Source organism: Neurospora hispaniola (genome assembly GCF_033458365.1).
Source record: "Neurospora hispaniola strain FGSC 10403 chromosome Unknown B0T23scaffold_3, whole genome shotgun sequence".
In the NCBI taxonomy this organism is placed as follows: Eukaryota; Fungi; Ascomycota; class Sordariomycetes; order Sordariales; family Sordariaceae; genus Neurospora; species Neurospora hispaniola.
This window is the reverse complement of record NW_026944408.1, coordinates 914780-927013: the sequence shown is the minus strand read 5'-3', so window position 1 is coordinate 927013 and position 12234 is coordinate 914780. Positions and strand designations below refer to the sequence as shown.

Below are 12234 nucleotides of genomic sequence, written 5' to 3'. Positions count from 1 at the left end.
ATAAAGTAATAAAGTAATGAAGTAATAAAGTAATGAAGAGCGATTGGGTGAGGACGGCTGTAGCCGTCCGAACGAGGAATGCAATAGCAAGAGATGCAAAAATCCACGCTTCAGTAATACAGCGGGCGTTGCTTGAACTAGGGATCCAGCATCGCATCGGTGTCTAAAAACTATTTTAAGCATTTAACTGTTTGATATTGGGCCTTACTTCGTACCGGGAATAATTACACTACGTTAAAGCTTATTATTAGGCGGCCAAGAGGCGACTACTGAAGAAGGGATTTTACAAGCCTACAGCGCCGAGGCCCTACTTCGCCTTACAAAGCTTCTACCTAATAGGATTATAGTGACTAGTACCCTCCTCTTCCTAACAAAGCGCCGAACTAATAATAATAGGGTACGCTACGAGCTAGGTATATAAAAGGGATAAGTTAACGCCGCGCTAAAGCCGCATACTAATATTAAATTCTATAATACTCAATCGTAAGGAAGTGTCATGGCCCAGTCCCGCTGACCCATGCCCACTGCCCAGTCGCATAGCTGCATTACACGGTCGCTCGGATGCGAGTAATTTAATCAGTTGTAGATTAGATAAGGAAGAGTGGTCCGGGCGCTCGAAGGTCTAGAAGCATATCTTCCAGCCCAACAGCCCGCACAACTCTTACCTTTTGTTTTACTCTTTAGTTATAAATTCTATATTGAACGTTAATAATGCTGTAGCCCTACTTCGCCCGTTACGTGCCTTTATACTATTTACAATTTATTTTTCCATTAGGGATGGTATTAAATATTCTACCCGAAGAAGAAAGGTTATGGCGTAGCGACGTAGCAATTAAAATAAACGATTGGGGTAAGCTAAAAATTCGATGCGTAGCGTATTGTAATTGTCCTCTTCCTTTTTTAAAAAAAAAAGAAGTTCCGAAGAGGAGATTAAACCGATTAATAATTAGGTTAACAATTATTAGAATAGTTAGCTACGATGGTTCGTGATAATACGGAAGCTGTGTAATAGCGCTATATTTATTTCGACCCTAATATTTTAAGAAAGTACGCTCCTAAGGCGGGTAAATTCCCTCCTTTAAAGGTTAGACGTAAATCCTTCGATCCTAACGATTTTGTCGGCCCCGATTTTTAGGGCGTTACTTCTTATATTATTAGTTAAAATAATAATAATAATAATAAAGAGTTTGATTTATTAAACCTCTCCTCCAAGGAATTCTATAAATACTATTACAAATATATTTAACTTATTATTTATTACGTATACTATTTTCTTAATAAGGAAGTGCCTACTTACAATTTAAAGGAATACTTCTATAATTTATTTAAATATATATATTATAACAGAGACGCCTTTATATCATTTACCTTTATAACCTCTAAAGGTAAAAGTAACGCTAAAATTGAATTGTTTAATAGGCCGATAATTTATAATTAATTTATTACCTTAATTTAAATATCTCTAGAAGTTATATTTTTAAAAATATATATCTATACCGCTTCCCTTATAGGAACTATTAAATAATTTAACGATTTTACTAATATATTTAATTGTGCTGATAAGGACCTCTATATCCTCGAAAATTAGATTAACTACTTCGGCTCTATTACGGCGATTCTATTTTAAAAAATCGCTAATAGAAATCCTAACCCCCCAATTTCTAATACGAATTTCCATACTTCCAATACTAGCTTTTAATAAATTTTTACGGAGAATTAACAATTTGAAAAAGAAAATAAGTATTTATTAACTTTTTTAAAGACGGTTTTAAATGCTATAAGTAAAATTATTAGAAGCGGAGACCTAGATAATTCTAATAGAGATTCTAATAAATCTATAGCCTTTAAAGGTTTAAAGAATAGCGGTCCGCTTAACCCCTATAATTATTATTCCTATTTTAGTATATTTACTATTATAGCCGCCTCTATTATCTATTTAGCCGATAGAAAGTGTTCTATTAAGGAGGAGAGTATTGGAAAATTCTATAATGATAATAAAAAGGATAAAGTAACTTTTAATATTTGGTACTATTAGATTAAAATTAAGTTTAAAATTAATACCGATTATTTTAATACCGACCGCCAAAAATTTAATTATATTACTAACTATTTAGTAAATAAAGCTGCCTAAGCCCTACTCCTTTATTTAAATATTAACTACCCTAACCGGTTAATTACTTCGGATAATTTACTAAAATATTTATAGGAAGAGTATTATAACTATAATACTTATAAAAAAGCCTTTATAGAATTTAATAATTTGGAAATAAAGTACGGTAAATATTTCTAAACTTTTAAAAATACTTTCTAACATTTAATTAATTAATACCGCTGCTCCTATAATTAGTAGAAGAATAATTTTCGTTATAAAATTACTAAAGAGCTTTATTAAGTGGCTAAATCTACTTATTTAGATTCTTCTAAATAATTTAATAATTATATCCTCCTCCTTAATTTATTTAATGAGGGTAATTGAATAGATATTTGGAAGAATTATTAATATAATAGAAAATAAAGCTTTCGCTATAATAAAAATTCGAAGGAGATTAGTACTATTACTTCTAAGGTTGTAATAAAGATTCCGGTATTCGAACGTCCTACTCCTAAGGAAATAAGAGAATTTATTCGTAAAGGCCGTTGTTTTAATTGCTATAAGAAAGGTTATATAAGTAGCGAATATTCCTATAAGGAAAAGTTCGTTAAGTGTTTCGATGCTTATTTGAATTCTATTACTAATATTATTTAGGGTAAAGATTCCTTTAACGTTAAGGATTTGTTCGATACTCCGTCTTCTAATAATGAATCGATACCTTCTAATAATGAGGATGCTGTTTCGGACTCCGTTAGGGGAAATTAAATATTTTAAGTTAAATTTCCCCCTAAGATAAAGTATCTACTATAAACGTCCTTAATATATAGTATTTAGATTTCGATTTCCATAATTATTTAGGAGGAAAGTCTTTCTTTCTTATAATATATAGTATAGTACTTAATAGAATTACTATTACAATTTCTAATATTTTCGTCGATACTAGAGCTAATGCTAATATTATTATAAATTTATCTTTCGTTTGTAAATTATAGAAACTATTAAAATTGCCCCTATATAGTAACTTCAATCCAGGATACGTTACTCCTTACAAAAAAGCCTAGCCCGATTCGGTTAATATTGTATTGAAGGGATATATTAAAATTTAGAATTTTAAGGTTAAGGATTAGTAGATTATTATCCTCCCTAACCTAAAATGCGATATAATTATCGGAAATATATAGTTAGCTAAGAATAATATTCTTATTAACCTATTATATTCTAGACTACTATTTCCCTTCGATTAGAAGTTGGACTAGTTCTGAGATTTTAAAATTAATAAGAATTCTATTTTGATAAAGTATCCCGATTTCTAGAAGGATACTAACATTCGAGAAATTTTATTGAAAAAGGAAGATAAATAATATTGAGACGGACGTGATAATTATAAAGTAATACTAAAAAAGATTAATAAATTAGGAAGGGAACGTTAGTTAGAATAGACGATTCTTAATTCTAACCTTCCTTAGTAATCCCTTTCTATCGTTTAGAAACAATTAAATTAATTTATATTGCCCGATATGATAAAACAATATTTTAATCGAATAGATTACTAATTATTTAAATAGGATAATAGTTTCTCCTTTAAATTTAAAGAATTCGTACCGTCCCTACTTTGAAAAGTAAAGTTAATGTTAATTTCAAATTTATATCTATTATATAATATATATAGTCGATATTGATTAAAGTGTAATTAGGAATAGATTAAAAAACGACCGGTAGACTTTGCGTTTATTAATGCCGAATTATTCTATAAAATAGCGAAGGAAATGCACTTCGGCGTTATTAGTCTATATAAGTTAGAATATTTTATTAAAAATAAGAAAGATATTTATAGTAGTCCTTTAGAAATAAACGAAATAGAACTTCGTTAAAAGATTTTTAAAGAAGTCCTTAGTTAATACTACGACTTTTTGGAAATTTTTAGTAAGGTTAAATTAAACGTTCTCTCCGACTTCCGCCCCAATATTAATTACTATATTTTTTTAAATAAAAGCGCCCGACCGGAAGACTTCTAATATAATCCCCTTTATAAAATATCCTTTAAAGAATTAGAGGCTTACTAAAATTATATTATAGAAAACTTAAATAAAGGGTTTATTAAACCTAATACTACCCTATAGGCCGCCCCGGTTCTCTTCGTACCTAAAGTTAATAGAGGTTTAAAATTTTATGTAAATTATTGTAAATTTAATACACTCTCCCGAAAGGACTAATACCCCCTACCCTTTATTAATGAAATTATTACCTGTTTCGCTAAAATTAGAATTTTTATTAAGATTAATATTCGTTAGGCGTTTTATTATATTTGTATATTCCCTAATGATGAAGACCTTATAATCTTCTATATGTACTATAGTATTTATAAGTATAAGGTCCTCCCTTTTGGATTAATAAATAGTTTAGCAATTTTCTAATAATTTATTAATAAAATTTTAATAAATTATTTTAATAATTTTTATAGTGCCTATATTAATAATATCCTTATTTTCTTTAAGATTGAAGAAGAATACGAGATATACGTTAAGAAAGTATTAGAAAGACTATGAAACGCCGGTTTATAAGCCGATATTAAAAAAAATAAATTTTACATTACCTTTATTAAATTCTTAGGATTTGTTATATTTATAAATAGTGTTTCTATGGACCCCAATAAAATCTCTATTATTTATAATTAGAAGGAACCTACTAATATAAAAGGGGTCTAATCTTTTATTAATTTCTACAATTTTTATAGGAAATTTGTAAAAGAATTCGGAAGAATTATTCGCCCATTTACTAACCTTACTAAAAAGGATATACCCTTTCGATAGACTAAAGAGTATTAAACGTCCTTTAATAAATTAAAAGATTATTTATTAAAGGTACTAATCCTTATTTACTTTTATTACGAAAAGTTTATACGAATAGAGACTAATACCTTTAATAGGGTTTGTATTAGTATAATATTATAATAATAATCTAAGGATAATAAATAGCACCCAGTAGTATTCTATTTAGAAATTATATTTCTAGTAGAAATGAATTATATTATTTATAATAAAGAATTATTAGCGGTAATAAAGGGTTTCGAAATCTAGCGTATAGAATTAATAAGAATTTATTTATTTCTAATTATAATAGATTATTAAGTATTAGAATATTTTTTAACTAAGTGATTTCTTAATTTTCGTTAAGCCGGGTAGGTTGAATTTATATCCCAATATATATTTAAATTTATTTACTACTTTAGTAAAGAGAATATAGTGGCTAATACCTTTTCCCGGAAATTAGAAGACCTCCGAACTATTAAGGATAAGAAAGAAGATTAAAGGACCCTCTACCTCTTTTAATAAAATAGCCGAGAAATATATTTTTATATTAGAAATAAAGGAGATCTGCCTACGGCTAATATATAGGTATTAGTAGTAGAATTCTACTTATTAGACGATGGATAGGAGCCCCTACTACTATTTAGAATAGAATTAGTTAATACGCTTCTAAAAGTTAACCGAAAGGATTTAACGTTAGTAATTTACCGAATAAAAATAAAGAATAGTAATTCCGAATTCAATTTCCGTCTAAACGGCCTGTTATTTAAGCAAATTAACTAACTTATAGTCCGCAAAGGAGATTTCCATTGTACTCTCATCTATAAAGCTTATGTACGCTTTATTATAAGATACTCCGGTTGCAATAAAACCCGCCGCCTTATATCCTAATAATACTAGTAGGCCGGTATATCTAGCGATATCGACTGCTTTATTAATAACTACTAGATTTATAAAGCTTCTAAAATTCTACGTAATAAAACCCCTAGTCTTTTATACCCCTTAGGAGTACCTAACTATTTATAGTAATATATTATTATTAATTTTAAAAGTATATTAAAGGATAAGCAAGGATATAATAATATAATAGTAATAGTAGACCGCTTATTTAAAGCCTCCTAGTACATCCCGTATAAAGATACTATAATAGTTAAATAAATAATTTACTTTTATTACTATAGTCCGTAGAGGGTATACGGCTACCTAGAAGAAGTGGTTAGCAATTGCGGTCCGTAATTTATCTCTTCCTTTACTAATAAAATATTGAAGATTCTAAGTATTAAATAGAAACTATCTTCCTTAAAATATTCCTAAACTATTAATTAAGTAGAGATAATAAATAAATATATTAATTAATGCCTTCGATTATTTATTAATTATAATTAAAATAATTAATTAGAGGCGCTCTTTACCCTTAATATTATTTAGGCCTCCCTTCCCTACAAAAATATTAGTATATCCCTGTATAAAGCTATTATAAGTTACTTAATACTATTATTATTCTATTAGGACCGATATATTATAATCCCTATTTTGGTAAAGGAGAGATATTTAAAGGAGGAAGCTTAGGAAGTAATAAGAATTCTATATGGGTTTTAAGAATTAATTTGCACTACTATAATTAAAAAGTAGGAAAAATAAATTATATAAATTAATAAATATTATTACGAACCCGATTTTGGGGTAGAAGATCGTATTTTTATTATTAAAAAATTATAGGCTACTAATCGATCTAATAATAAATTTGATTTCCCCCTTACCCGTATACTATATTATATTAAAGTTTTGTCCGGGTATTCCTACGAAGTAGATTTACTACTTACGTAGCAGGGAATTAGAGTATATTATACTAATTAATTTTGTAAATACCTAAATAATTCTCTACTGGGTTAAATAAATAAAAACCTAATAGGAGAAATGGTCGGAGACTAAAAAGAGTAGGAGGTCGAAAAAATTATAATATTGTGCTTAATTAATAGGAAACTCTATTACTAAGTAGAATAGAAAGGTTAGGACCCGGATCCTACTTAGTATTCTGCTTGAAATTTTAAGAATATACCTAACGTACTTAAAACTTACTATAATATAAACCCTGAAAAGCCCGGTTTACTACGTTGCCTACGTATTTAAAAAGGCGCTTAAATAAAGGATTTAGTATTAAGCGATTATAAAAATAATAATATACCTATTAAGGGAGTATAGGGACGATTATTAAGGAGGTTGAATCGATTGCGTAAGTAAGGAAAACGAGGATAGGGATAGAATAATAAGTAATTACTATTAGAGTATATATAATAACGATTTGTAGAATTAGTCTAATAACGTAGTAATAGGAGTAAAGGCCCCTAAATTATATTATAGGCTACTCCGAAGGTACCCCTCCTCTGTTTAGAAAACGATCGTATATAAAGACTATAAGTTCGAACTATATTTGGGTTAAATTTTTTTTTTTTTTTAGTAAGATCCTAAGGGTAGAATCTTCGAAAAAAGGGGGGGGTAATATTATAGCCTAATCCCGCTGACCTATGCCTACTGCCCAGTCGCATGGCTGCATTGTACGGTTGCTCGGATGCGAGTAATTTAATTGGTTGTAGATTAGATAAGGAAGAGTAGTCCGGGCGCTCGAAGGTCTGGAAGCATATCTTCCAGCCCAGCAGCCCGCACAACTCTTACCTTTTATTTTACTCTTTAGTCGTAAATTTTATATTGAACGTCAATAACGCTGCAGCCCTGCCTCGCCCGTTACGTGCCTTCATAGGAAGTAGAATTTATATTAACATAAAAAGGGCGTAAAGAAACGTAATTTATTATAATCAGTAACTATTAATATATTTTTAAATTAACCCCTAACTTACTATCCCCTACGTTTAGCTACAACCGTAGTCACCTTAGCCTACCTTTCCTTTATATTCTTAATAAATTCATAATTCTTCTTCCGGGAATTAAACCGATACTATTAAAATATATATACGTAATAGCTAGTTTATTTCTCGTACCGCCGAGGCTACCCCTCGTCCCTCGCGTACTATAACCCCCTTAATATTACCGCTAAAGCCGTACTACCTCCTCTACATTTATTACAATTATATTAACCTACTATAGAGTTTATTAAAGTAAATAATAATAAAGACTACCCTCTTACACCGCTCTAAGCTTCCCGTACGTACCCTTACCTAATTGAAGCCGATGAATTTATATATAAATAATAATTCTTCGAATTCTAATTTACTACTATTAAACTCCTCTTAAACTACCCCCCTTTATATATATCCCAATAGGAGTAGCTCGCCTTTATAAGCCTTATTAAATAAAACTTAATTAAGAATTATCTTCCTATTCCCGCCGGGTTCTATTACTAAAATTACCTCTTTTATAATTAAACCTATATTTCTACTATACCTCCCTTTACTACCCCCTCTTCTATAACTATTATTATAACTACCCTTTTACTATTAATAGCCTTATTAACTCGTATTAAATACCGCCCTAGATACAATATTACTAAATTTACGGATAAGAATTTCTTATAACTCTAGAATTACTTCTATAATATTAATATATATTTCTAAAAGTACCCCCGTACCTCCTTTTCGTTTATTATTAATTATATTAAAAGCAACCCTAAAAATATTTAAATCAAATATATATTAACCCTCCGTAGTAAACCCGGGTATAATACTATTTACAATATACCTATATAAAACAACCTCCGCGCTTTCCTAGAAACCGAATATAATAGTAATACTTAAGCTATTAAATAGTCCGCCCTTAATAAATTCGAACGTATATACTAGGGCGCCTTTAAAACTATTTATAATTTCTATAGGGGGGATAGCTCAATTGGGAAGATCTAAGCTTGGCCCCCTTTCGGTTTTATTCAAAAGGTTGTAAGTTCGAATCCCATTCCCCCCCCCTTTTTATCCGGTTTTTCGCCGCCGGATCGGATAAAAAGATCTTCCCCGCTATCGCTCTATTAAATATTTATAATGAAATTAAATATAGGGGCCTACCCTAATCTAAAACCCTAAATATATATAATTGGGTACATATTAAAAATTTTATTCTAATTGAAGATATGCCGGCCTTCCTATTCCGCTAATAGGGTTTAAGAATTAGAACCCTACCTCTAAAATCTATTCCAGAATTATAATTCTATTTAGATAGAATTCGTCTAATCCTATAATATTAGACTAATTAGTATTATCTTACTAAAAATCCTAGCTAATTAAAAGACGAAAATTTCGATTAAAGAAAATAAAACCCTACTTCCCTACTCCTACCCTAAAGATAGGATAAAAGAAGAATACCCGCTTCCGGAATGAAGAAAAACGCTACTAAAGTATTAAGTAGGGAAGTAGGGCTTTAAAGAACCAACTAATTAAAAATTGCGAAGTCTACTAGGATTAAAAGAGATAATATACCGAGAAAAAAGATAAAAGAAGTAATTAAGGTTCTCCGGGCCCCCTACAGTGAAGTAGGACGAAGGGTTCGGGTTAGGGTTAGGGTTGGATATAGAGAAGTTGAGGGTTTTTATCCGGATTTCAACAACACGGTTTTTCCCTTAGACTACGAACGAAGTAGCACCGCATACCCCCCTGGGTAGACTAGTATAGTTAGTTAGCGTGTATAAGACCAATATATATATAATTTCTATAATCGCTACTATACTAAAGAATTTAACCTATTCTATAACTAATTAAAATATATTCAGATTGTTATATAGGCTAATTAGCTATATCCCCTTTTTTAATAAAATATCCTCTTAATAATTAATATTAATACTATAAATAAAGTAATAGCGTATATGGAATAATTAGAAGGCCTAGAAAATATTAAACCGTCTATATCGTATCGTCTAAACTAAGTGTTCTTAAAATATACTTAATCGTCTTCTTTGTTTTAACCCCCTTCTACTTCCTCGTTGAATATTCCTCCTTATTTATTCTATAATACTAATCCCTCCAATTTACCTCGTCGCCCCCTCCCTACTTTTTAAATAAATTCTAATCTTATTTATTCGCTCTATTAATAGAAAAACTATACGTATAATTATTATACTTAACTGAAACCGCCGAATACTTACTACAAATATAATATAATAGGCTATTTTATAGTAATGTATCCGAATTGAATTTATTTCAATTATAATAGGGTTAATTATTAAATACGGAATTACCCTTTCCCTACGGATAGCCCCTTATATAATACGAACGCTACGCTAATTATAATTAAATCGGCGGCTATACCCGTTTAAAATAATATAAGTAGATTATAATTATATTTGGAAATAAAATTATTAATAAAGATTTATAGAAATTAGCAGAATATACAAGGATTAATAAATTTAAATACAAAATTAAATCTAATTAATAAGTATTTACTCCCGTTAAACGTATAAATTAATCCTATACCCTATTATTTTATTAATTTCTCTCTTTAATTTATTCTAATATACAAATTAGTTACTTATTTTATTAAATTATATAATTCCTATAATACCTAATAAACAAAGCGAATTATATTTACTATTATTAAATCTCTAATCATAGAAATTTTTTTCAATTACCCTTAACTTTGTAAATAGAACCCTGATATTAATTAATAATAGTAGTCGTTTTAATTCCGTATTAAAACTAGCGATCTTAAATTAAGTACAACGCCGGCGAAGGAAGTATATAACACTATGACTATTTTAGTAGGGCTATAGTAGGACTCTATCCCGCTTCTAAATCCTTAGGAAATAGCGAAAACAGAAGAAGGGTTCCGCCCTCCCACGTATACAAACATTCTATTCAAAATTCCCCCTTCCTTAATAGTAGAATTTATAACCCTACTTATTATATTAGAATCGGCCGAAATTCCCCCAACCCCTACCCCCCTAGCGAAAGTCTTCCGAATAGCCCTCGACAATATTTACTCTACTTTAGTAACCCCTGCGGAACTAACACTATTACAACCCCTAAAATTACTAAAGGAACTAAAAAATAAAACTACTATTCTTAAACCAATAATTCCACCGGAATATAAAGAATTCCAATCGGTATTCAAAGCTTCAACTACGCCCTTACCTTAATATAATCAATTAAAATACTATATTAATTTAATTAAAAGGGAATTAGTACCTTAAAGACCGATTTATATACTAAATATTAAAGAATTAAAGGTACTATATAAATAATTAGTAAAAACACTTTAAAAAGGGTAAATTCGCCCCTTAATTAACTTAATAAATATTCTAATTATCTCTATTCTAAAAAAGGGTAGGAAACTAAAGTTTTATATCAATTTTAGAATATTAAATAAAGTAATAAAGAAGAATCGGACAACGTTACCTCTTATTTAAAAAATCTTAAATTAATTATCGTTATTTAAAATCTTTATAAAATTAAATTTAAAAAATATATATTATAGGATTCGCATTCGGGAGTGAAACGAGGAGAAGACGGCGTTTTGTACAAAGTACGGGTACTATAAATTTTTAATTATACTAATAGGGTTAGTAAACATACTAGTAATATTCTAAATATATATTATTAATATATTAGTAGGGCTAATAAATACAATATATATCGTTTATTTTAATAATATTCTAATTTATAGTAAGAATAAAGAAGATTATACTAATTATATTAAAGAAGTTCTATAACGTTTATAAAACTAGGACTTCTATTTAAACTTAGGTAAATACGAATTTTATATAAAAAAGGTATTATTCCTAAAATACATTATCTCCCCGGAAAGTATTTCAATAGACCCAAAGAGGGTTATAATAATTATAAATTAAAAGGCCCTAATAAATATTTATAATATTTGAATCGGGGGGATAGCTCAATTGGGAAGATCTGAGCTTAGCCCCCTTTCGGTTTCATCCGAAAGGTCGTAGGTTCGAATCCCGCTCCCCCCCCCCTTTTCATCCGGTTTTTCACCGCCGGATTGGATAAAAAAATCTTCCCCATTATCGCTCCACTAAACATTTATAGCAAAATCAAATATAAGGGCCTACCCTAATCCAAAACCTTGGGTATATATAATTAAATACGTATTAAAAATCTTATTTTAATTAAAGATACGCCGGCTTCTCTATTCTATTAATAGGGTTTAGGAATTAGAACCCTACCTCCAAAATCTATTCCAAAACTACAATTCTACTTAAATAGAATCCGTCTAGTCCTATAATATTAAATTAATTAGCGTTATTTTACTAAAAATCCTAATTAATTAAAAAATGAAAATTTCAATTAAAGAAAATAAAAACCTACTTTCCTACCCCTACCCTAAAGATAGGATAAAAGAAGAATACCTATTTCCAGAATAAAGAAAAATATTACCGAAGTA

General features: G+C 29.2%; 1 protein-coding gene and 1 pseudogene across 2 annotated transcripts; both read left to right on the top strand.

Annotated features, from left to right (window-relative positions):
- Positions 1–979: 979 nt before the first annotated feature.
- Positions 980–2746, top strand: B0T23DRAFT_403288 (uncharacterized protein; the record flags this gene model as incomplete). The annotated part of the gene is made up of 9 exons (XM_062838767.1): positions 980–982; positions 1013–1084; positions 1283–1391; positions 1467–1468; positions 1763–1901; positions 1941–2025; positions 2207–2211; positions 2241–2271; positions 2551–2746. The coding sequence occupies 9 exons, from the start codon at positions 980–982 to the stop codon at positions 2744–2746; spliced, it is 642 nt and encodes a 213-aa protein (XP_062693718.1).
- Positions 2747–11716: 8970 nt separating this feature from the next.
- B0T23DRAFT_t157 lies at positions 11717–11803 on the top strand (annotated as a pseudogene). The gene has a single exon. The product of its transcript is annotated as a tRNA-OTHER (tRNA).
- Positions 11804–12234: the final 431 nt, after the last annotated feature.